This window comes from Phascolarctos cinereus, unplaced genomic scaffold (genome assembly GCF_003287225.1).
Source record: "Phascolarctos cinereus isolate Bilbo 61053 unplaced genomic scaffold, phaCin_HiC Scaffold_7;HRSCAF=346, whole genome shotgun sequence".
In the NCBI taxonomy this organism is placed as follows: Eukaryota; Metazoa; Chordata; class Mammalia; order Diprotodontia; family Phascolarctidae; genus Phascolarctos; species Phascolarctos cinereus.
Window position 1 is genome coordinate 67,323,875 of NW_027556180.1, and position 26,505 is coordinate 67,350,379.

Below are 26,505 nucleotides of genomic sequence, written 5' to 3' on the forward strand. Positions count from 1 at the left end.
AATGAGGCAGGACAGGATTTCAGACCTTTCACTATGGAACCAACCTGAATTGCTCTTCCAAGCAGAAGTACGGGTGCATGCATCTGCAGATCACCCCACTGAGGGAGACTGGCTACTCAAGCAGAGTGGGGAGCAAAGGCCTAGACCACCTTAGGGTGAGGATGTCTAAGCAGGAAAAAAGCAAAAAGCACTGCTTTGGAGTCAGAAGACTTGAATTTAATTCAGGGACTCTTCACCTGTGGATAGATTTCAGGGGGATCTGTAAACTTAGGATGAAAATTACAGATTTTCACTAACTTTGGTTCCCCGTTTCATTCATTCTATATACTTTATGTGTTCAAAAACATTCTGAAAAGGGGGTGATAGGCTTTACCAGACAACCAAAAGGGTGTGTGACACACACAAAACAGGTTTAAGAACCCCTGGTCTATGACCCCAAATCTAAAAATCTATGGTCTAAAATCTTAAATCTGATCCATTTATAGAGTCTCCTAGCTAGAGAGATAGGGAGCTAAGTCTAAGAAAAGATGGTACCTAGCAGAGGGTGGGGGAATAAGGATACCCATACCTCTGGTGATGGCAGTTGGGTGGGCAGGAGACCATCCAAGGTGGTATTGAGCAGTCGCTCTCCCAGGATCTCCGTCAGGTGCTGGGCAATGACCTCTTGTTGTTCCCAGCTGCAGTGATTCTCCAGGGACACTATGACTGGGAAGTCTGATGTCTGGATCGGGGAGGCACTAGTGGTTTTAGATACTGGCTCCAGGCCTTTTAGATGACCTCTCCCACCTTCACCTAACACTTGCTAACCCTAAAGTCTAGTTCCTCAGTCCTCACCTAGCAAAGGCTTCCCCAGGTGTCCTTAACCCTTGAACATAGCTGGTCTTGACACTCTTTAGAATACCAAGCTGTCTCAGTCTAAATGCCAAAGACCATTTTCTAGGGGATTATATCCTTAGGCCAAGATTGGTAAAGGCTCTTTAGGGCCTTTGGGGCTGAGCTGGAAGTCCTAGATTTTAACTGTGGAAAGTATGGCACCATTCACCTTATTTCATTCTTTACTTTTTATATTCCTCTACTTAGAGATGACCCTAGGTTCTCACAAGTATGCCAGATGAGCAGAAGCAATGGTTCTGAGTACAACCTCAGCCATAGATTTGGTCTACTTACTAAGTACAGAGAAGAGGCCCACCAGTGTAGGTTGGCTACTAGGTGATTAATTCATTGACCAGGGCAATCTCTTAAACTCCAAGATCTCCATCTCCCTAGTCCTTCTGGCTCCTAGCCCTCTCTCTCCCCAGTCCTCAACTCTTCTTCCCTCTAATCTGTTCCCTCCCTCGCTGCCCCTTAGAATCCACAGTCCCATCTCCTTATCTCCCCACTCCCAATCCCAACCCCAGCCACTCTTTGCTAAGACCTTCCTTTCTTATTCGTGCCCCAGTCTCAGGGTCCACACCTGGAAGGCATACTGGGCAATTGTAGCCACGACATCTTGGAAGGGGATCCGAGAAGTCAGAGTGTGTCCGTGGTAAACAATTGGTTCCCCGCTGGGTCCATCCCATACATCCACTTCCACGCAGCGACATCCCCGCTTCAGAGCCCTGCAGGACCCCTCCAACCCCAAGGGGCATGAAAGGTCAGACAGAGCCTTGCTCATAATAATCATCCTTCACATTTATATCAGGGCTTTGTAGCATGCAAAAAGCTTTCCTTCCCGTTTTTTCTTTTGATCGTAACAACAATGCAGTGAGGTAGGTGGAGCAGGGATTTTTTTTTTAAGTTCTGTTTTAGGGGTTATAGGACATTAAGTGACTCCTAAAATCTACAAGTAGCAGAGCTGAGATTCAAACCCAGGTCTTCAGTTTCCTAGTCATGTGCTAGACTAAAAATGTTTGTTAAACAAATGAATGAATAAATCACCGAATCATAGGATTTTAGAAATAGAAGGGACCTTGGAGATCATCTAGTTCAGTCCTCTAATTTTAAAGACTGGGGTTCCAAGAGGTTGGGTGATTTATCCAAAGTCACACAGCTAGTAAGTAGAAGAGCTAGGATTCAAACCCACATCTTCTGACTCCAAATAGCCTCCCCCCCCTTTACTGAGACCTCCCAAATTCCATGACCATATAATAAAGTTCAGTTAACTCCATGATAGACCACCCATAGGAACTCCACCTGCTCTGTTTTCCAGTCCCCAAATCTATCGATATCACATAGACTCTCTGGTCTCCCCAATTCCCTCAATCTCTCCACACCTCATTCCATCCTCCTCTATGGTCCTAATGACACCTCCACTAGATCCCCTGGGCTCCTTCATGCTATCTCACCACCACCCCATGCTTCACACCGTATGTAGCCTTCTACACTGCTCTGTCCTCGAAGCTGGTCTCCCAGTAGATAAGTGTTGTGTGAGGAGTGAATGAAGTAGTGATTCAGTGGATAGCTCATGTCCTGGTAGACAGGTCGGCAAGCTGGAGAGAAGATGTCTCCATCCCGGGAACAGAGGTAAGCAAGGAAACCATCTATGGTCAGGACATGCCGCAATTTGGCTGTAGAAAAAAGAGTGGTAGATAGGAATATCCTGTCAATGTCTTATCTGAGAATATAGCTCTGCCCTCTGCCACAGTCTTCACCACCCCACCCCACCAGCCCTACACTCCCTAGCTAAGGCTTTAACTTTAGCCATAAGCAAAGAAGGGGACATGTGATTAGGAGAAATAAGCTCAATGTCTGGAAAGTAACAATGACAGTGGGGGACTGCCCTTGGACTGGTGACTGCTGCCTGCATCCCTGAAAGCCCAGTTGGTTGTCATAAGCGATACAGATTGAGGCAGAGTCAAAGAAGCCTCTGGTTTAGGGATTAATTCACCTTTTTTTGTGTCTTAGCCCCCTTGGGTAGTTTGGTGAAGCCTGGGGACCCCTTCTCAAAATCATGCTTTTAAATGCATAAAAACAAAATACATATTTTTACAAAGGAAACCAATTATATTAAAATACAATTATCAAAATATTTTAGAAACAGGTTCATGGACCAGGTTAAGAACCCCTGGATGGGACTAGATGAATTCTGAGCTCCTTCGAATTCTAAGATCTGAGGGAGGGATGAAAATGGGACAATGAAATAAGAATCTCTGAGTATGCATCCCATCAAACTTATCCTCCCCCCCCCACTTGAAAACCCCTGCCCCCATCTATTTCACAAATCATGTTCCATCTCAGCCCCCCAAATCCCGATCAAGAAATGCCCCCTTGTTACAAGGCCTTTCCCATTTAGTACTGCCCGTCGTTCAGTCATTTTCATGTCAAAACTCTGGCCTCCAGAACTTACAAATAGGATGACAATGATCACAACGTTATTAACTCACATTCATATAGCATGGTAAGGTGATGAAAACACAGTGTAGCACAGGGAGGCATCAATGACATCAGGAGCCCTAGATTTGAAGTCAGCGGGGACCTGGGTCAAATTCTGGTTCCTTTCTACATCTATGATCTTTGACAAGTTATTTCTCTTTTCTGGCCCTTGGGGTCATAATTTGTAGTAAAATAGGGCTGTGAGACTAGACAATTTCTAAAGCCTTTTTCCAGCTCTCAATTCTATGAACCCTGTGTAAGAGGTACCTTAGAGGTAGAAGGGACCTTAACAGTCATAAAATCTGACCTCGTCATTTTACAGATGAGTAAACTAAGGCTGAACTTCAGGGTCATAGAGCACAGTGGCAGAACTAAGTTTGTGGGACCTAGGAATCTCCTGATTCCTAGCCCATGGCTCTTTTCACAACATTATCTGTATGGAATGTTATGTCTTCCTATCACATGTATTACTTTGGGATTTTATGAACATCTGTTCTGTCTCTCCCCTTAGCGAACAGGGACCATGTGTCCTTCTATATCTCTCTTCCTCTTTAAATAGCTATTTGGGGTTTATATGAAGCAAGGAGCCAGTGCCCAATGGATTGAAATGATGGCGTATCTGCCTATCATTCTATCTCCCTCCTCTGTCAGTGACATTCATTATGGGCATGAGACAGACATAGTAGGACAGTATGAATGGAACTGACATATTCTGCATCCAGAGGGACACTAGTATTTACTGTCAATTCAATCAATAAATATTTATCAAGCACCTACTCTGTGCCGGACATGGTGCTAAGTGCTGGAGATTTCAAAAAGAAGGAAAAAACAGTCCCTTCCCTCAAGGAGCTCACAATCTGATAGATTTCTGTAACTTGCTGTTCCATCATTCTTCCTTTCACACCCTAAACTTGAAGTCACTCATAGAGATGTATAATTCTCCTCTGCTAGAAGGGAGGGAGAAGATTGGGACCCAGGCCACTTGGATCTAGTGTCCAGCTCTCACCTACCATGTTTCTGACTCTTGCTGTATTCTGACTCCTTCCCCAAAGGAGGATCGTAGATTTAGAACTAGAAGAATTTTAGATATCATCAGATATAACCTCCTCACTTGACAGATAAGGAAGCTGAGGCCCATAGTAGGAAAATAATTGAACAATAACAACAATAGCTATCTTGTGTGTGTGTGTATGTGTGTGTATGTGTGTGTGTGGGGTGTGTGTGTGTGTGTGTGTGTGTGTGTGTGTGTGTGTGTGTGTAAAACGCTATAAGGTTTGTAAAGCACTTTACATATTAACTCATTTTATCCTCACAACAAACCTGGGAAGTTAGGTACTGTTATTATCTCCCTTTCACAGATGAGGCAAACAGAGGTTATGTGTCTCGTCCAAAGTCACACACATAGTCAGTTAGCAGAGTATGAGTTTGAATGTAGGTCTCAGAGCTTCAAATCTAATGCGCTGGACCAAAGAGGGAAGGATCCAGGCTGAGGCAGGGAGACAAAGAAGGTTTGGGGTATAGATTACAAACGAAAAAGTACCATAATCACCAGTCCATAGCAACCCAATGAATCATCACTATCAAGCTCAGGCCAGTGCTGGACTCAACAACTAAAGACAGCTGGGGGAGAATATGGAGAGAATACAGTGGAAAACAAAAAAGACAGTTTAAAGCTGGGAAGTGAAACCACATCATTTATCTTTGAGAAGAGAAGATAGGAGAGTCATCTTGGCGTGATGGATAGAAAGCTGGCCTCTGAGTCGGGAAGATAGAAGATAGGGACTCAACTACTGGCTGGTAGGGTACGCAGTGGATAAAGTGCTGGGCCTGGAGTGAGGAAGACTTGAGTTCAAATTCAGCCTCCGACACTTGCTGGCTATGTGACCCAAGGCAAGTCACTTAACCTCTACCTCAGTTCCCTCATCTGTAAAATGGGTTAACATAGCATCTATCTCCCAGGGTTGCTGTGAAGATCAAATGAGATATTTGTAAAGTGCTTTGTAAACCTTAAAGCACTACATAAATGCTATCGTTATCATCATTATTATTTATTCTGACAATGTGAGCCCCAGTCGGCCCTGTAAGACTGTAAATTGTAGAACAGTTGCTGACCTGCTTTGGTGGAGTGTTTTCTCATCGGGAGTTCTCTGTGCTGATGAAATAACAGGTTTGATCCAAAGTTTAAATTTTTTAAATTGTACAAAGAGAGAAGACTGGAGGTTGATAAGCAGCTATTCTCCCTCTCTGTGGATCATGGAACAAAATAAAATGGGACTGAACCTGCGCCCAGATCAAAGTTAGACACCAGAATCTCCCAACAGCGAGGGATAAAAACAGATGCTTGACATTAGTCAGAGGGCTTGGGTTAGAAACGCTACTCTCCACTTACTACCTTGTGTGACGTTGGACACGTCTCTGCATCTCTAGGGGACCTTAATTTCCTCATCTGCAAAATGAGGGAATTGGTTTAGGTGATTTCTAAGCTTTTTTCCACAGTGGATAGAGTACCAGATCTGGAGTTAGGAAGACCTGAGCTCAAATCCTACCTCAGACACTTACTACCTGTGACCCTAGGCAAGTCACTTCACTCTATTTACGTATTTCATCATCTGTAAAATGAACTGGAGAAGGAAATGGCAAACCACTTCTCTGACAAGAAAACCCCAAATGGGGTCATGAAGAGTCAGATACAACTGAAAATGATTGACAATGAGAAGCTCTTTTCTAGACCTAAATCTGTGTTTCCATTAATGGTTACTGTGGTAATCACTCCTTCCCTGAAGATTTAGTCAGTGTCATGAATCGTGGTTCCCAGAGATAAGATACCATGATCTGGGGCAAGAACAGGGATTTCTAGCCAGTCCAGGGTTAGATAAGAGAGTCCTTGTGAATCTGTGCTTCACTCTCTAGCATCCCACACAATCATCCTGTTCCCTTTCTTTGTCTCTTCCCTCCCCTTCTCCCCAAACACATGTACCGCTGTCTGACGGCTCATAGCGAGCAATCAGTTCCAAGGCGAGGTCAGAAGCCTGGTCTCCCTCTTTCTGCTCTTCACGAAGGAAATCTGCAAACTCCAGCAGCGTCAACTTCTGGCCATCCCCTGAGAGGATTTCAAACAGCTCCAGGATCTCTGAGCGCTGGGTGAGGGCCCGATAGAACTCCACAAATTCCTCGCCTTCCAACATCCCTGACTCTGACTTGTCTGCAGCCTGCATAGGAAGTTGTGGGGACAGGGTTTTCAGGGACCCTGTTCTCCATTCACTCAGCTCTCCAACCAGGCACCAGCCATGAAAAGAGGTTGTGAGGAAATAATGTAATACCAACTCTTTGTCATTTAACTTCTATGTGTCTCATCCCTTATGAAATAAGATGTATATACATCTTGTCTCCAATATCAGTCAATTAGTCATTTATTAAGCATCTGCCATGTGCCAGGAACTGGGGACACAAAAAAAGAGGCAAAAGACATTTCCTGCCCTTAAGAAGCTCACAACCCAGTGATAGTCCAATGTGATATCATTACAAACTCTTTAAGGGCAGGAATTACGCCTTAGAATTAAAATAGATCATGGAATTTAGAGCTGGAAGGGAACTTACACATGATCTAGCCAAGGGATTCCCCCTTGTAGCCCACTATGGAGGCTGTGGAGTTATTGGAAGGATCCTGGGAGTCCATATGTAACTACATAAATAAGCAAACATACCTTCTGCAGATTGAATAATAATGATGATGATAGTAATAAAAGGTCACAGCTAGCATTCAGAAAACACTTTACAATTTACAAAGCACTTTATATACATTATTTCAATCCTCATAACAACCCTGGGAAGTAGGCACTTTGTTATCCCCATTTTACAGGTGAGTAAACTAAGACTGAGAGAGAGTTGAAGTGATTCGCACAGATGTAGTAAGTTTCTGAGGCAGGAGTTGAATTCAGGTCTTCCTGATGATGCTCTATCTACTATGCCACCTAGATGCCTCACACACGTATGGAACGTATATGTATGGCTTTTTTCCAAATGTTAATAATATGTAAGTCTTTGTATCATAATTATGTATATAATTATATTGTGTATATATACATTAATTATTAATACATTTTATATTATATATTATATGTGTTAATATATAATTGTGTATATACAATTAATTGTTAATGGTTAATAACATACAAACTAATTTTAAAGCATCACAAGATTAATAGTCATTTTCAGTTATTCTGTATTTTCCCAACCAATGTATATTCACTATTACTATCATATGGGGGAAGTAGTCTGTAAAATATTTTATCATCAAAAAATGAATACTCTTACCTAAAAAGATTGGGAACCATTGATCTAGCCCAGTTCTACTTGGTTCTTTGTGTGCCCTTCCCCCCACAGTGCCTAGCTAAGTAGATAGACATTTAATAAAGTGTTAATAGATTGAACAACTAATTGATATCAAGAGGTGGCTTGAGCAGTGAAGTTAACCGGCTGATTCCTTTTCATTCCTCCCCTACCAGGACACACACCTGGAAGAGCTGGAGAGCATGCTCAGGGTCCATGTCTACATTCATCAACCGTAGTAATCGCTGCACCTCCCGGAAACTCATTCTACCATCCTGGTCTTTGTCCCCCTGCTGAAACCAATCACTCAGCCATCTGTGTCAGGGTGAAGGAAAACCCATGGGCTGGGTTTGGGGTCTTTTTCTGAGGGGGCTGTGTTTTAGCACGAAGGGCAGATGACCTAAGGAACCTGAAATGATTCCATATCTTTTGACCCTTCAAAGTACAATAATTTCTCATCCCCAATACCCTAATTCTGCCCAGGATCCTTAGCATATCAGGTCCCTATTTGTCTTCTTTGTCCCAATCTTTGCTTCCTCCCTTTTCCTCTTCCTATCCTGAGTGCAAGACATCTCCTACTGCCCTTTTCTCTTGTCATTCACCCTTGGGGTCCCATCGTGCCCAACTCTGTTACTTATGCATCACAGGACATCCTCATGCTGGGCTAAAGTCATTCTCCCTTGGTCTGCCCAGGGTCCATTCCCTTGTTCCACTTCTGTAGCTTCCTTTAGTTCAGGGATTCTTAACCACTTCTTTGTGACATGGACTCCTTTGGCAGGCTGGTGAAGACTATGGACCACTTTTTTCAGAATAATATTTTTAGATGCGTAAGATCTACAGTTATCAAAATTTTTTAAAAATTCACATAGCCCAAATTAAGAGCCCTTGCAGGGGACAGAGGAATGGATGAGTGGATAGATAGATAGATAGATAGATAGATAGATAGATAGATAGATAAATAGATAGATCGATAGACAGACAGACAGATGGAAGAAACAGACAGATGGACCGACAGATGGACAGATGGATGGATAGATAGATGATAGACAAATGGAAGACAGACAGAGGGATGAACGGACAGATGGACAGATGGATGGATGGATGGATCGATGAATTAGATAGATAGATAGATAGATAGATAGATAGATAGATAGATAGATAGATAGACAGACAGACAGACAGACAGACAGACAGACAGACAGATGGAAGAAACAGACAGACAGATGGACGGACAGATGGACAGATGGATGGATAGACAGATGATAGACAAATGGAAGACAGACAGAGGGATGAACAGACAGATGGACAGATGGATGGATGGATGGATCGACAGATGAGACAGATAGATAGATAGATAGACAGACAGACAGACAGACAGACAGACAGACAGACAGACAGACAGATAGATAGATAGATAGATAGATAGATAGATAGATAGATAGATAGATGATGGATGGATGGATGGATATATGGATAGACAAATGGAAGAAATAGACAGATAGATAGACAGATATAAATAGATGTAGCATGCATTAGTATGTGGCAGGTAATGTACTGAGCATACTTCAGCATCCTTAGACACTATTACACTACATACACTCTGTGATTACCTTCTAAGCCCCTCTCCTCATTCCCATCTCAGCCGATTACATCCTAATCCTGGTCCTTGATGTCCCATCATTCCTCTGTTCCTATCCCTGATATCTCATACCATTCTCTGGGCTCCTCCCATATATACTGCTAGTGTCCTCACTGGAAGGATACTGGTCCATTTTCTCTTGCTGGTCCATGCTGGTGATAATCTCCAGCAGGTGCCGAAGCCCTTGCACCCAGCTCTGTGCCTCTTCAATGCTGCCTGCCACCAGGTCCAGGTTGGGGCGGCGCCCATGGAAAACAACGGTGAAGCCATGCTCCAGGGGGATTTCATCCGCTAAGCTCCGGAGCAGTTCTGATTCATGGCCCTCTCGCACTGTCTCCACGTCTGAAATGGAGACTGCAAATGGAGTGGAAAGAGCAAGACAAAGGAAGGGAAGAAGAGTCAGGATTGTTTGTTTGTTTGTCTGTCTGTTTAATTCATGGGCTTTTAAAGTCAAGACTTTGCTGTGAGGTCTCAGAGAATCTCAGAAATGGAAGGGACCCCATAGACCATCTAGCCTAGTGGTCTTTAAACTTATTGTCTTAAGACACTATACTTTTAAAAATATATATATACTTTTAAAAATTATTGAGCACCCCAAAGAGCTTTGATTTACATGGGTTATATCTAGAAGTATGCTGGTAAACGTTTAACAATTGGCTCTCCAGAGAGAAAAATGTACCCATGACACACTTAAGTTTTACACGCAGAATGAACATTTTCTCCAATACTTTCTCAAGTCTGGATGATTAATAAAACAACAAATCAAGTCCTAATTTATAGTTTGCCAATTCCAGAGGTGTAAATATTCACACTGAAAATTTAACAATTGATTCTCTTGAGTTGGCATGAGCTAGCTCCAACACACCACTGGTTATACCTTTCAATATAAAACAGATATAAAAATGGATAAAATTTTAAAATATGCATTAATTCATTAAAAATGATAAACCATTACATGTTAACATAAATAACATTTTTATGAAAAATAACTATATCGTATAAAAAATTAGTGATTAGAGTGGCATTGTTTTACATATTTTTACATATCTTTTTAGTGTCTGCCTTAATAAAAGACAGCTAGTTTCTCATATCTGCTTCTGCATTCACTCTGTTGTGAGATGTTGTTTTGGTTGAAGTAGAAGAAGAAAATGTGGCTTCATACACTTTAGTTGGTAAAGGGAGGAGTACTTTAATAAGCAAATAATGTCTTAGTATTATTACAGAGGGCAGCTAGGTGGTACAGTGGATAGAGAGCTGGGCCTGGAAACTCTTTGTGATTCCATTTGGGTTTTGTTTTTTGTTTTTTGGCAAACTGGAGTGGTTTGCCATTTCCTTCTCCAGCTCATTTTACAAATGAGGAAACTGAGGCAAACAGGGTAAAGTGACTTGCCCAGAGTCACATAGCTAGTAAGTGTCCAAGGCCAGATTTGAACTTAGGAAGATGAGTCTTCCTGATTCTAGGTCCAGCACTCCATCCAATGTGTCACCTAGCTGACCAATATGTGAAGACTCTTGAAAGGTAAATATGCTACAGTTTAGAAATTCTTATTGAGCCTAATTGTCTGATTCCAGTTCTACAAGGGGAGAAAATTAATCACTAGCTTTTTCTGTCCACCAGGGAACCAAATTATTTAAGTCTCCTGAAGACACCTGAGATTAGATCTTATTTTGGTCTTTAAATGTTAAAAGACCTAGAAGACCTTCAGCTTGATGGGTGAATTGCCTATGGAGAATTGTTTTTTGGGGGGGGGCTAGGCAATGGGGTTAAGTGACTTGCCCAGGGTCACACAGCTAGTAAATGTTACATGTCTGAGGTCAGATTTGAACTCAGGTCCTCCTGACTCCAGGGCCGGTGCTCTATCCACTGCGCCACCTAGCTGCCCCGCCTATGGAGAATTTATGAGAGAATGTGGACAAGAATGATGTAAGATAAGAAGGCATACTGGATTGCTGTCTGTACTGCTAGAGGGAATATCCGTAGTAACGATAGAATAGATCTGTTGTTATAAAGTAGTCTAGGCTGTCAGTCAAAAGATGGCACCCTCAAAGTGATCAGATCATGAGATTCTAGAACTGTTATAATGGATCTGGCCAATGGTGTTTATAAAATGTTGGCATTTATTTCAGGTGGGAGTTTGTGGAATCAAATGAAAAAATCATACCACCTTCCCCAAATCCAGCCCCTGCCTAGAAACACAACCATTGTGTCAGGGTTCCCGAGGGGACACGCAGGCACAAATGTAGTCTGTTTGCTCGATGGACTCTTTGGTAGCCCCAGCAGCTAATGCCTAGGTTGGTCCTGCCTCTCAGGGTCTTTTCTCACTTTTCCCAGCATCCTTTTTCCCACAGTCACTCACAGCTAGGTTTGGTTCTTCCACCAGCCTGCCGGGCGTACCAAACGGTCATTCCATCATCCTGGAGTCTGAAGTATCTCTGTTTCTTCCAACTTCGGGATTTGACCTTGCGTAGCATCGACCCATTCTGCATCAACAGCAGATCACCATCCAAAGGCAGCCCTGCAGGAGGGGAAGGCAATGTGACAGAAGAGCTGGCTGGGGGGTTTGACGAGCCCGGGTAGGCGGTTCTGGAACTTCCCCCAAGTCATCCCGGTCACCATCCCGGTCACCATCCCGGTCACCATCTTGGCCACCATCCTGGTCACCATCCCGGTCACCATCCTGGTCACCATCCCGGTCACCATCTCGGTCACCATCTCGGTCACCATCTCCAACACTGTCTCCCGCCTCCCCACATCCTCCTGTCCTCCAACCGGTACTCACGAATGCTGTGCAAGGGCGATGCCATGACCCTCACGACTCCCAGACTTCACAGAAAGCACCTGCTAGGGCGAGAGGGAATGTCAGACATTGGGGTCACCTTGGAGGTCATACACAAGCAAAGAGTCTCAGAGATGGAAAGGACGTCAGAAGACATTGAGTTTAATCCATTCTGGATCAAGGATTTCTTCCATAACATATCCAACAAGTGGATATCATGAAGACACATGAAGATATGATGACAGACTGTGAAATAATCAAACTATAAATCTACATGCATTCATAGACTGTTACAGTTGGAATGGTCCTTAGGAATTACTGAATCTGTAGAAGCGTACAGAACACTAAGACTTTAATGGTGTCACAACTAAGAGGTGCAATGGATAGAGTACTGGGCCTGGAATTAAGAAGACCAGAATTCAAAGCTGGCCTCAGATACTTACTAGCTGTGCGGCCCTGGGCGAGTCACTTAACCCCATTTGCCTCAGTTTCCTCTTCTGTAAAACAGGGATAGTAATAGCACCTACCTCACAAGAGATTTGTGAAGAAAAAATGAGATGATTGTTGTAAAGCACTTTGCAAACCTTAAAAGAATCACACTATATAAATGCTAGCTATCATTATTAAGAAAGATTTGGAATATTACTATAAGTACTGTAAGAAATGATGAACAAGTGGATTTTAGGGAGCAACTAGGTGGCGCAGTGGATAGAGCACTGGCCTTGGATTCAGGAGGACCTGAGTTCAAATCCGGCCTCAGATACATAACACTTACTAGCTGTGGGACCCTGGGCAAGTCACTTAACCCCATTGCCTAGACCAAAAATAAATAAATAAATAAATTTAAAATTAAAATTAAAACAAATTGATTTTAGAAAAAACATGAGGGACAGCTAGGTGGTGCAATGGATAGTGCTCCAGCCTTGGAGTCAGGAGGACCTGAGTTCAAATCTGGCTTCAGACACTTGACATTTACTAGCTGTGTGACGCTGGGCAAGTCACTTAACCCCAATTGCCTCACCAAAAAGCAAAAAAAAAGTTTGGAATATTCCTGTAAGTACTGTAAGAAATACTGTAAGAAACGAAGAACACGTTGATTTTGGAAAGACTTACATGAGATAATGAACAGTGAAATGAGCAGAATCAAGAGAACATTGTATGCAGTAAGAGCAATACTGTTTTAAGAATGACTTTGAGTGAATAAGTAATTCTGAGTATTATAAATACTCAAGTCAACCACAAAGGACCTATAAAGAAAGATGCTATCTACCTTCAGAGAAAGAACTGATAAACAGAAGTATGCATAGTATGGTTTTACACGTACACATACACACAGATATAGATATAGTTTTATATATATATATATATATATATATACACACACAGATATATGTATCTATCTATAAATATATATCTATACATCTATACATAGCTATACATATATGCATGTGCATACGTGTGTGTCCAATAGTGGCGTTCTCTAGTGAAAGATAGGGAGAGAGACAGTTCAGAACTTAAAATGTAACAAAAAATTAATTTAATTTATAAAAGAAAAAAAAAACATCATGAGGGGCTTAGTCTAAAGTCCTTGGACTCCATAAAAAGCTAATTTGTATTCTTTGAAGAGATTTTATCAGTTTCAGGAAGGAATCTTTATTTCCTGAAATTAGGAGACTTGGTCTTGTTTATCTCTATTAAAGAAGAGCAGAAATGTCTTTAATTATATTAGGAGAAATATCTCTTTGTTGACCTTTGACCATATTAAAAGGGGAGTAGCTAAAGGAATGATTGATTTTAGAAGTTATTTTTTCTAGGAGTGCACCAGCAGTAATATTCCTTTAGTCTTGTTTCAATGAATCAAAAACCCTTGCATTTAACCCTTGTACCTTTGGTTTATTTTGGTGTGGAGGTATCTTTTGTTTTAGTATGTCTGTAGAATGTGGGGCAGCTAGGTGGCACAGTGGATTGAGTGTCAGGCCTGGAGTCACGACTCATCTTCATGAGTTCAAATTTGACCTCAGAAACTTACTAGCTGGGTGACCCTGGGCAAGCCACTTAACCTTGTTTGCCTCAGTTCCTCACCTATAAAATGAGCTGGAGAAGGAAATGGCTGACTACTTCGGTATCTTTGCCAAAAAAACCCTGAATGGGGTCACAGAGAGTCAGACAAGACTGAAAAGCAACTGAACTGAATCTATAGAACGTAAATGGAAATTACCTGAGTGGAAGAGAATTTTGATCAGTACTAGGAACTTTGCCAGTTTGGACCTCTCTCATAGAAGGAATGCATGTCTAATAATAAATCGTCTCTGAGAGCTCTTGGCTAAGTTTTTCTTCTGTAAGTTCAACACCCTCATTTTACCGCTAAGAAAACAGGGTGGTTAGCAGGACTTGCCCAATGTCACACAGCAAGGCAGTGAGAGAGCAGGAAGCAGAACCGGAGTCTCCTGAGCAGCAGTCAATCTCTACCTTATACTGCTTTCTGAAATAGATGCAGATCTCTTGACCTATCAGTCTACTAATGGTATTTAAAAAGGAAATAAAGTTAATCTGGTACAATTTATTTTTATTTTTAGTAAGCCCATACTAATTCCTAGTGATCCATACTTACATTTCTATGTGTTCACAATTCGTCTGTGTAATAAGCTGTTCTAAAACAGCCTGAAGATTAATGTCAGTCTCACTGAGAGATCCTTTTTAGGCTCTGCTTTTTGAAAATGAAGACCTCCTCCTATCTCTAGCATTTCGGCATCTGTCTCAAAGATCACCAGGACATTTCCCCCACCTAAAGTTTCTTCAGTCATCTGGAATCTAATTCATCCACACCTAGAGACATGAATCATTTATTTTGGGCTTCAAATGCCTATTTAAATATATGTATATATATATATATATATATATATATATATATATATATATATACATATATATATATATTTCTATTGATGTAGCTTGTTTGTACATCACTTTATTTCTGAATATATCCTTTCCCTTCTTCTACTCAGAGAGTTGTCCATGCCTTGTAAGAAAGAATAATAAAGAAAAAGGAAAAGGAAAAAGTTTAGTAAAAGTAAGTAGCACATGGGTATGATGGAAATAGTGCCAGGTTTGGAGTCAAAGGACCTGGGTTTGACTTACTACCTGTGTGACACTGGTCAAGTTATTTTTTTTAAGCCCACAATTTTCCTTATTTATGAAATGAGAGGATCTAGCCCTCTCTAAAGTCCTTTCCAGTCCTAACTCTATGACCCCATGGTCAGCTGAATCTGACATGGTAGGTAGCTCCACACCTATAATCTCCCAGCTCTGCAAAGGAAAGAGAGGTTGTTGTTCAGCCATGACCCCATTTGAGGTTTTCTTGGCAAAAATGCTGGAGTGGTTGGCCATTTCCTTCTCCAGATCATTTTTAAGATGAGGAAACTGAGGCAAACAGGGTAAAGCGACTTGCCCAGGGTCACATACTACATGTCTGAGGCTGGATTTGAATTCAGGAAAATGAGCATTCCCAGGGGCAGCTAAGTGGTGCAGTGGATAGAGTGCTGGCCTTGGATTCAGGAAGACCTGAGTTCAAATCTGACCTCAGACACATAACACTTACTGTGTGACCGTGGGCAAGTCACTTAACCCCATTGCCTAGCCAAAAAGAAAAGAAAAAGAAAATGAGTGTTCCTAATTCCAGGTCCCATACTTTATAGAGAGATACATTTTCTTATCTTTAAAGCCAAGCCTATTCACCAAATACCTCTTTAACCTATGTTCTTCTATATTTTCCAGGATAAAGACTGGAGTAATACAGAGTGGGGAGAGAAGGAAGCTATATTACCTCTTAAAATACCATTTTTTCAACTTTTATTTAGTATTTTGTTCTTCCCCAGTTACATGTAAAAATAATTTTTAACATTTGTTTTTAAAACTTTGAGTGAAAAGAACTAGTCTTAAGAAAGATTTTACATTTGCCTAAATTTTACTGTTTTAAAGGAAAAGAAACCAAGTTAGATCTAGGAACCAGTCATCAGAGTTCCTTCCATTCTGCGTTTTATGATTCCTTATGCCCAAACACCCCATGTTAGCCATGCAGCCTCTAGCCAGACTTTACTCCTCTTACCCTACCTTGGTGGGGATAGAGAACAGCAAGGTACCCCCATTATTATAAACACCTTTTAGCATCTTGAAATCTTCCCCTTTAGCATCTTCTTGTTCAGCTGCCTCACAAGGTTCATTTTTCAGGCTTGTCTGTTTCTTCTCAGCTTTCTGGCCATAGAGAATCACAGAATGTTGGAGTTGGAACCTCATCCCTCAGGTCATCTAATACAACCACCCCACTAAACAGATGAGGAACTTGGGACCCAGAAATAATTTGAGCCAGTGAGGTGGGGTGAAAAAACATTAGGCAACCTTCACATCCTGGCCCCTGACTACCTTTCAAATCTCACTGCACATATATTCCCCCTTCTGTCCTCTGAGAACCAGTCAAACTAGCCCTCACCTGAAACGTACCTCCTCCTCACCTCTACCTCTTAGAATCTCTCTTCCTTCATACACACATCTCAGGAACCACCACCTACAGGAAGCTTTTTTTCTGATTTCTCCCTTCCTCTTCCCAAATTGCTAGTTCCCTCCCTCTCTAACTACCTTAAATTTAACTGGCTTGGCTTTATCTTGTATTTATTCTATATACTTATTCTATGTATATAATATTTATTCTATATACTAAAATACTTAAGTATTTATTCTATATACTGATGGGAATGTAAATCCCTTGAATAGGATTTGTTTCATTTTTTTTGTATTTGAATTCCCAGAACCTAACATGGTGTCTCACACATAATACCTAGGGCTGGAACTCCGAGCATTCTTTTAGAAGGGATAGTCCCCTTCGATTTCCTCTGAGTGGTGTAAATAGTCTAGAAATTGAAGGGTAAAGCAACTGGCCCAGCCCTCAGAAAAAAATTTCTTTCCTTGTTTTCAAAAGATCCCAGAACTGGCCCGAGCTCTCTCCTCAAAGCTGAGATGTGATCTCTCCTTCCCTTCTCACCCCGGCCAGACATCTTATCCCAGTGCCAGGGCTAGGCACTGACCACACTACTTTTCTGTTGTTTGATTTCTCTTTTTGTGGCACCAGAGATTTAGCTGTTGTTCGTGTCTGAAAGGTGGGACCCATTTTATTCAACCTTGGACTGCTCACAGACACTGGAGCCTCACAAAGGACCATGAAATGGAGACAGGGTTAGAACAGGTCACTGCATCTACTGTTTAACAGGTGAAGGAAATACCTTTGATCTACCTTTTCAAAACCTCCCTATCCACCCCTCCTCCTATCTCCACATCAGGGTTTTACCTGTGTTCAAATAAGACAAGATCATCTGTGGCATCGTTTTCATCTAGAAGAGGACTTTGATGGGTAGAAGTTCAAGACAGAGGAAGGGGTTGGTCTTGAGACAAGAGATATGTTAGTCCTGTTCTCAGCAAAGTCTGTATCTCAAGCCCAGAATGGGCCTTCCCCCACTGGAGGGCCCATGAGACAAACCCAGGACCCTTTACAGGAGTGACAGGCCTTCATTGCTATCACCCCTGGGGGCCATCAGATCCCCTGAGAGCTGCATTTCTTCAAGATTCCTCATGCTGGACTCACCACGGAGAAAATACTCTAGACTCTCTGTGTGGTTCTCAGAACTGGCAAGCTGCTGGAGACGAGGAAGCAGATCTAGGCCACCACCACTATCTCCTCTCACCAGATGGACACCCGCCCTCTCCAATTCCAACTCCCCTTTCCTCCCTTTCTTAACCCCCATCCAATTCACACACAATCCTTTCCAGTCGACCAAAAGCAATAGTACTTAACTGCTGTTTACCTCAGTTTCCTCATCTGTAAAATGAGGGTAATAATAGCACCTACCTCTCAGGGTTATGTTGAGAATCAATACTTAAAGCTCATGGCACACTGCCTGGCACATAGTAAGTACTATGTAAATGTTAGTTGTTGTTATTATTGTTATGGGGTAACCACACGGGCCTGCTCCCTAATCCTAAATTCCTGGCCCAAGTTCTCATTTCCTATCTTGTCATTCCTCATATGGTGACAGTCATTTCACTGTCTCTGCAGCCCTACACTTGTCTCTGCCTTGATCAGTTAAGTCACTCCACCCCACACATGGTTCTCATGCTCCCCACCTTCCACTGACATCTCCTAATTATCTGCTCCCTCCATTGTTTTTGGCTCAGGTGAAGCAGGCCTGGGGCAAACAGCACAAAAAAAGGACTCTTTATTTATTTTAAGGCAATTGGGGTTAAGTGACTTGCCCAGGGTCACACAGCTAGTAAGTGTCAAGTGTTTGGTCTGAGGCAGGATTTGAACTCAGGTCCTCCTGACTTCAGGGCCAGTGCCCTATCCACTAAAAAAAGGGTTTTTTAAGTGAACATTTTAGCATAAATTAGTTTGAGGTATGGATAGATAGAGGCTATCATCTGGGTAGACTCCAGACCATAAGAAAGGGCACGCACGCGCTCGTGCATGCATGCACACGTGTGTTGTGTGTGTGTGTGTGTGTGTGTGTGTGTGTGTGTGTGTGTGCCATGTACATACTCCAGAGCTCGTCTTAAATGCAGAGCAGAAGAGGCCAGGATGAAGGAGTCAGTAGGTGGTGACCCTCCTAGTTTAACAAATGATTCTTTTGGGGTAACTGGATGGCTCAGTGGCTACAGTATTAGACTGTCAAGAAGACCTGCATTCAAATCCTGCCTAAGATATTGACTAGTTGTATGACCCTGGGCATGTCACTTGACTTCTGCCTGCTTCAGTTTCCTCATCCGTAAAATGGGGATAATAATAGCATCTACCTCCCAGGATTGTTGTGAGAATACACACACACACACACACACACACACACACACACACACACACACAGTGTTTATACACACACACATACATATTAATAGCTTAGAGCTAAACTAAGACTTTTGGGAATCCCTGCATTTACATACCTGTATAAATGTCTCCACATATCTTTGCATATTTTTTCTTACCTTTCTTTGTCTGTTCCTGTTCCTAATCTCTTCACTTCATCCTCTCTTCCCTTTTCTATCATTCTTTCCTGTCATCATTTCCTCACTGCATTCCCTCTTCTTTTTCCCTATTCTCAAAACTCAGTTCCTTTTACTTCCTTGTCCCTTGTCCCTTCTTATCACCTCCTCCCTCTTTTTCTCCTTTATTTTCAGACCTATTACTATACCCTCCGAGTCTGTCTCAATTCCAGGCATTTCCAAGCTAGAAGACAAAATATTTAGGCTCTGTCCTTAGGGTAGGACGTCCCATCTTGGCTTTAATATCTTCCTATTCCCTACTAGGAGATAGGATTTAAAAACATTTTTCATAAGAAAGTGGAGTTGGAATCCAAATATGCTATCTACTAGCCAGTCTTCTAGTGCCCAAGGTAGGATTAGAACAGATGGGTCAAAGCAGTGGCTAATGAAGGAATGAGGTGTGACAGGTTTAGGGAGATTAGTAGGGTGAGAGTCAGGGTCAAAAAAGTCTTGGGGCTAAAGTGGAGTAGGAACGCATTTGGGCAATGGGGTGAGGGAGTCTGGATTCCCAGAAAGGCGTGACAAGATGAAGACAATGGATAGAGACAAAGAAGCACTATAGCATCAATAATGCATGTCATCTTCATGCTTTATTCTGCGCCACCTCCCTCCCGACTGGACCCTGGGGAGCAGAGGCAATGATCTTCCATGCTATAACCGGGAAACATGAGGCATAGATAGGGAAGACTCTTGGTCCAGAGTTGCAGGGTCAAGATTCAAGTTCTGACATCCACAGACCATATAGCTTTGATCTAATTCCTGGAAAATGATTGCCGTATAGAGTAACTACCAGAAACCTTTAGATAATAGTGATTCTGGCTGAGATCCCAGGGGTCCTGGGGGTGGGGTGGGAGATCAGTGTCTCCAAGAGAGTCGAAGGAGAAGAACTTAGGTCATGTTTCCCATCTCCCTGCTTCCAGGAAGGGCTATAGCTGACCTGGTTCAGAAGAAAAAGGAGAATGAAGTGGACATGGGCCAAGATCACAGAACTGTGGAATGTTTGATCTAGAAAGGAGCTCAGAGATGGTTCATTGAGTCCAGCCTCCCACTTTTACATATGAGGAAATGGAGGCCATAAGGAAATCTAAAGTCTGGGAAGCCCATTGTGAAATAACACATATCCCAAAACAGCAGAACTAACTAGAACAGGGCGTATACTAATCACGACCACTACCATTAACCATCACAAAAGAGGAAAAGTGAATGAGAATTCAGGGACAAAGATTCCTGATGGAGACTTGGAGAGTGAGACTGGAAAGTGGTTATAACTTTGTATGCATTGAAATGGATTTAAATATAAATGGTTGTAAAGCAAGGTTAATTAGTTATGTTGCACTTAATATGGTTTAAAATCTTTTTTTTTCAAAAGAGAAAAATGAAAATGAAGAAGTTCCATTTTAAAGTCTCATTTTTCTTCCTATAGTAACATTTTCCATTCTTTAGAGATAAGGGATGGAGACCAGAACTGTGATTTCATTAGCACATACAGGATGCTTGCTGGTGGGGCAGCTCCCTCCATCAACAGCAGGTCCACACTTTCTTTGCAACTTCTAGCCATAGGGAATTGTCTGAGGGTGCTCAGAGGTCAAATGACTAGCCCAGGGTCATATGTCATGGCAAGACTTGAGTCTGGGTCTGATTGGGCACTTCAGATATAAACATGCATAAGTTTTGGATTATTTAGGACAGGACAAACTCATAGGTATAGAGTAGTCCAATGCCCTCATTTCACAGATTAGTGAGTAAGATGCAGAGTGAAGATACAAATCTGTGTCTTCAGCCCACTGAAAGAGGCTTTAAGAAGAGAAGAACAGAAGACAGAGGATGAGAGAGTGCAATTTAAGACATAAGGGACAGCTTGTGCTATGTAAAAGCCTATGCTATTAAATGTTTAACAACTGACTCTCCAAAAAAAAGTATTTGTTAACACACTTTTAAGTTTAATACACATAATTAACATTTTAACTCACTTTAGACAATTCAACAAAACAACAAATCAAGCCTTTGCTGCTCTGATTTGCCAGGCCTAAATGCTCATATTGATACATGCTTCTCCTTAATTGATTTAATTATCTGTTTGAGGGTAGGAACAAGTTGGCTCCAGAACAATCGTCAAGATTCCTTTTTTTGGGACCCTCTTGGCAGTCTGGTGAAGCCCATGGACCCCTTCTCAGAATGTTTTTAAATAATTGAAGGAAATGCTAAATTTCAGTTAAAAGTTAGTGAAAATATACTAGCTGTATGACCTTGGGCAAGTCATTTAACCCCATTGCCTAGCCAAAAAAAATGTTAGTGAAAATAAAGATATAATTTTTTCTCACCTAAATTCATAGCCCCCCCCCAAATCTATTCTATTTCTGGCTAATCTGGATAAAGGATAATGAGATGTAGTCTCATTAGCATGCCATGTCTTCGAAGAGCATTTCCTCAGCTCACCTCACCTTGATCAACTGCTCTCAAAATATCTACCAGTAAAAATGAATCGTTTTGGCCTCATGTTAGCCAGCGTCCACAAAAATATTCCATTGCGAAGCTTCGCTTTTCTCAGAATATTTCCACATTTCCTGTTCTGAGATATTTTCTTTTAGGGAAAGATGCCTCTGTAGCGTACTGGGTGGCCAGAGACTGAATGTCACACAGTAATCTGAAGGTTGGATGTCTTGGTTAAATGCATTGCTACTCCTTCTTACTTAGAGGCTTAGCAGACCTTTGCATAAAGTCAACTTTAAGCTTTAAAAGATGTGGTTTTGTGCTCACTGTGGATGCTTTCAGCTAGGAAAGGAATTATGAGTCAGGAGAATTAATTATACCAGAGGTGTTCAAAATAGAATTAGGTGATGTACATTAGAATTTGGGGTAAGGCAGGTTAATCTTGTACTCCCTTTGAGGAAGCTTAGTTAAGGAGATACCATTTTTGTACAATTTCACAGAGCCTAACACAGTATCTTGTACATAGCAGATCCTCAAAAAGTGTTTGTTGATTTCCCTGTCCTCTAGACCATACTCTCTGTTCCGAGAACTCTCCATTGACCCTGTTTTCAGACTAAGAATCAAGTGTTCAGAAATCAAAGCTTTGCTCTTTCAGAAGTTTAGGAATTTTCTCCTCAGTTTAATCTTGGAATAAATGACCATAGCCCGTGGCCAGCAAAGAAGTCTGGATCTACTGTTGTTAATGACAGCACCCATCTATATTCCAACGAAAGAGAGAGAGAGAGAGAGAACAGAGACGAAAGACAGACAGAGAAAGGAGAAAGAAAAAGAGGAGAAAGAGAAATAGAAGAGGAGAAAGAGGAAAGAGAAACAGAAGAGAAAGAAAAAGAGAGAAGAGAGAGAGAGAGAGAGAGAGAGAGAGAGAGAGAGAGAGAGAGAGAGAGAGAGAGAGAGAGAGAACAGAGACGAAAGACAGACAGAGAAAGGAGAAAGAAAAAGAGGAGAAAGAGAAATAGAAGAGGAAAGAGAAACAGAAGAGAAAGAAAAAGAGAGAAGGGAGGGGAGAGAGAGAGAGAGAGAGAGAGAGAGAGAGAGAGAGAGAGAGAGAGAGAGAGAGAGAGAGAGAGAGAGAAGCTAAGAGATTGTTAGATTGTTGAGGACTAGTATAGACGGGGCAAAAGGATGGAAAGCATAGGGCATAAGCTAGAGATAGCCTGGAAAGAGCTCTGGGGACGAGCCAGAGCGATGGGTCACACACGAGACAGATCTGGGTTAGGGGTGGGGAAGGATAGGAGTCAGAGGTTCGGGAGAATCAAGGGAAGCACAGCTTGGATAAAACTGAGCAAATCCCCCAAGTCCTCTTACCGTGGCCAGGATAATCCCACGTCCCGGTGCTGGAATTCCTTTGTGCAGCAGTAGTTTCTTCTCTTCTTGCTATATTGTCTCTCCTCCTTCCCTTCCCTTTCCTCCCCTCCTTCTTCGGCTGCAGCTCCTCCAGCCACTGCGACTGGCTGACTTAGAGCAAGCAAAGGGGGTTGCGGGCGGAGGTGAGCGTTTTGCTCAGGCCTGCCTATCAGACTCTTAAAGGTCCAGGACACTGGGCTGGGCAGGGAATCTCACAAAGGAGGAGGGGTGTGAGTGAAGGGTACCACCTCTCCTCTGAGAAAGGGCATTGGCTGCCCACGTCTTGGTTTTAACCCTGACCCTAAGTCTTCGGTAGCTCTCAGAGTGAAATCTAAGGAGTATCTGGAGCCTGTACAATTTGGTGAATCACTGCTTTTTACTCTGGTAGTTTTCCTGTGTGTAATTCTGCTATCTTTTGTGCCTAGGCTGTCTCTTCAACAGTTTCTGTTTCAACTGGCCAGGTCCCCCATCCATCTGAACTGCTTTGTACAGCACCCAGTCCAGCATCAGGGCAGGAGGAAGAGGGGGAAGGAGGACAGTGATAATCCCAGATTATCCAGGGACTTTATAGTGCCTTTAATATAGTAGGTGCCTAATAATTATTTGTTGGACTGATGGATAAAACGGGTGAGTTGCAAGGTCCTGGTAAGGTTCTGATGATGAGGGGAAAGTAGGGATTTAGTAGGAAACCCAGAGCAGGAAGACCAGTTGGGGAGGGGGTGTGGGAGCAAGTGGAAGGAAACACTAAGGAGGTACAAAGGGAAGGAGCTCCATTGCACTCCACCTCAGACCCCGCAAGAGGGGTTGTGAGAAGTGTTTTGCTGTGACATTTTCCAGAGCGTGAAACTGACCCTGAGGCTTAGGGAGGAGCAAACTGTCCTGGTGTCAATAGCTGAGTCAAACTTGGCTCTCTGTCCCTTGAAATCTCACCAGCAACCTGAATTGGGACCTACCCAGCCTCTGCGATTCTGTCTAGGTCTACACCAACTCTGCAACTTCCCCTCAACACCCCTAACCTCAGCCCCTCCCCGCCCCAACAGCCCCCATACCTGGGGAAGATAAGATTATCTGACAAAAAAATGAGATCATGATGTGGACGCCAGAGGCTGTCACCGGACAGGGGCCCGGGGACTCAGTAGCTAAGGGCACACAATAAGTACCCACCCACATTCCTCCTGGTCTATAAGAAACCTGCAAAAGGCTTCAAGAAAACTTCCGAGAAAAGCTGGCCTTCACTGTAGACATAACAGGTAATCATCTATATGGCATCATTTTGGAGGCAACAGAAAACATCTAACCCTCAAATATGTTCCCTGTAAACCATCTTCAATATTTCTGAACTTTCACTGTTAGAACCTCATTCCTCTAGCTAGGCATATACCCTATTAAAACCCAAGTACCATGGGAAGAGTTTACATTATATATACTTTATAAGACTATGGAAGTTTTAGGACAGTGGTCAATCTGGTGTTTCTTTACTGAGAGTTCCCCAAATCAATGAAATCACAAGTGTGGATTCTCCCCAAAATTTATTAGATTGCTAAGATTCTGCTTGGAAATGGGTAGTAGAAAAAGAATCCACTCAAGGGAGCTAAGGGAAGTGAAGGGGGTGCAACCAATAGGAAAAAGGGGCCCAGAGGCAGGTTGGAGGCCACCTACTTCACAACCCTATCTCAGGGTTCTTCTTATTCCCCGAGCTCTGGTCCTGACCAGCATCTCTCTTCTTAGGCTTCCGTGCTTAATTGACCGTCCCTGTCCCTCACCCACTCTCTTGGGAATCCACCCCAGACCCATATATAAACCCAGTCTGGGTAAGTCCACCTCTCTCTGAGCCTCCATTCTCCCTAGTTTTCTGCTGCACTTGAATCCTTCCCTTCTGCATAATTAGAGAAGATTCTGGGAGATCCCCAAATAAAATGATTTTAGAACTGGGAAGTCTTAGATGTCACCTCATCCAATGTCCATTTCATATATGAGGAAATGGAAGTTTAGAGGAAAGAAGTGATTGATTTAGCCAAGGTCACCCAACTGGCAGGACAATGATGAGAACCAGTGATCTTTCAGCTACATTCCACCACTTCCTTTGGTTAGCACAATCCTAGAGGGAGAGCATGTCAACTGCAGAAAACAAGGAAGATAAACTGGACCCTGGTTCAGCAACTATTCATCTGATTTAAGATCCTAATAGGGACCAGGGTCTTGTTTTCTTCCCTTCCCTCACTGTTGTCTATTATTAAAAGGGCCAGAAACTTGAGCAGGACAGCAGTAGCCCAGGGATCTTCTGGGAATTATGCCCAGGAGAGGTCTTGTGAGAGGCCCTAAGCCTAGCAGAATAGTTGGCAGGAAGCTCCACTCCCACCACCCTGTACCCCCAACTTCCTCGATACGAACCCAATTTCTGAATCTTTAGAGGGCCCAGATAAGAAAATGGATCTTTAAGGTTCCATTTTCCACTTTGATATGACCTGGCTCAAGTATGTCTCTTTAACTGGGAGTCATGTTGCATGAGGTCAGATGATATTTTGGTTCTCAAGGAACCCTAAGTCTTTCTAGGGTCTTGACACTTTAATGAAGTCTCACCTTGCCACCTGGAGCTAAGTTCTTGAAAATTCCTGACAGACTGCCCACCCATGTCCTCATTTCCCAGGATCACTACTCTTACAACTCAGAAGGCCTATTCGTTCCTCCTCTCCCACAAGCCCCTACCCCTTTTCTGTTCATAGAATTCCACCCCCAGATAAATTTCTTTAAAATGTTTTCAAAACCCTATTAAAAGCAAATATTTATACTTCATCTCAGCTAACAGCTTCCACTCTGCATTAAATAACAATTTTTAATCTTTTCAACCAGCCCCATTTCATTCTGAGGGAGGGTGGGGCTGACTATGTTCCAACAAGGACAAATAGTTAAAACGAATTATTCTGGAAATTGAGAGGCTGCGGCAACCCCCTCCTCCCAACACCATTGATTCCTTAGTTCAAAGTCATCCTAGGCCATTGCAGACAGCAGCAAGTATGCTGGCAGCCAAGCTAACTGTGCCCCACAGAGAACCAGGCAGCCCTCCAAGGGCCAGGAAAGTACGTACAAGGCATGGAAACAACACTGAAGGAGGGCACTGAGACTCAGTCTCTCAAGACAGATGAAAGCAAAAGCACAACATAGAACTTTTCAATGCTTACATCAGCTGCAAAGTCCAGCGTTTCACTGGAAGATGTTCAAAGTTAGGGATGAAGGAGGTTGGGTGGCTCTCCCTGAATGTAGTCAGACCAAGGGGCTATCTGTCCCTAGCATGTAGAGCGGTCAGGCAGATACAGACACCTTCTCTGGCTCTTAAGTGACCCTTATTCTTCAGGTAGACATCCCACCTCTTCCCAGGGTGGCCCACATACAGCACAAAATGGAATACTAACTCCCTCTGGAGGTCAGGTTATCTGACCAGAGTTCCCAGGCATCCCCACAAATACACTGATAAAATCTCCAATTAAAAAAAAAGTA

At 42.6% G+C, this 26,505-nt stretch overlaps 1 protein-coding gene across 4 annotated transcripts in view; it reads right to left on the minus strand.

Annotated features, from left to right (window-relative positions):
• Positions 1 to 23,196, minus strand: part of PLCD4 (phospholipase C delta 4) — a 26,863-nt gene extending 3,667 nt beyond the window's left edge. For 3 of the 4 annotated variants that reach the window (XM_078147689.1, XM_021002796.2, XM_078147687.1), the window contains exons 1-10: positions 22,972 to 23,196; positions 16,254 to 16,347; positions 12,100 to 12,158; positions 11,677 to 11,835; positions 9,445 to 9,673; positions 7,866 to 7,995; positions 6,329 to 6,560; positions 2,345 to 2,546; positions 1,454 to 1,598; positions 569 to 721 (exon numbers count right to left, since the gene is read on the minus strand). In XM_078147689.1, coding sequence (XP_078003815.1) covers positions 569 to 721; positions 1,454 to 1,598; positions 2,345 to 2,546; positions 6,329 to 6,560; positions 7,866 to 7,995; positions 9,445 to 9,673; positions 11,677 to 11,835; positions 12,100 to 12,124 — 1,275 coding nt within the window. In that variant the 5' untranslated portion in view covers positions 12,125 to 12,158; positions 16,254 to 16,347; positions 22,972 to 23,196. The remainder of the gene's footprint in view (positions 1 to 568; positions 722 to 1,453; positions 1,599 to 2,344; positions 2,547 to 6,328; positions 6,561 to 7,865; positions 7,996 to 9,444; positions 9,674 to 11,676; positions 11,836 to 12,099; positions 12,159 to 16,253; positions 16,348 to 22,971) is intronic. The other variant, XM_078147688.1, reaches the window with a different exon arrangement.
• Positions 23,197 to 26,505: the final 3,309 nt, after the last annotated feature.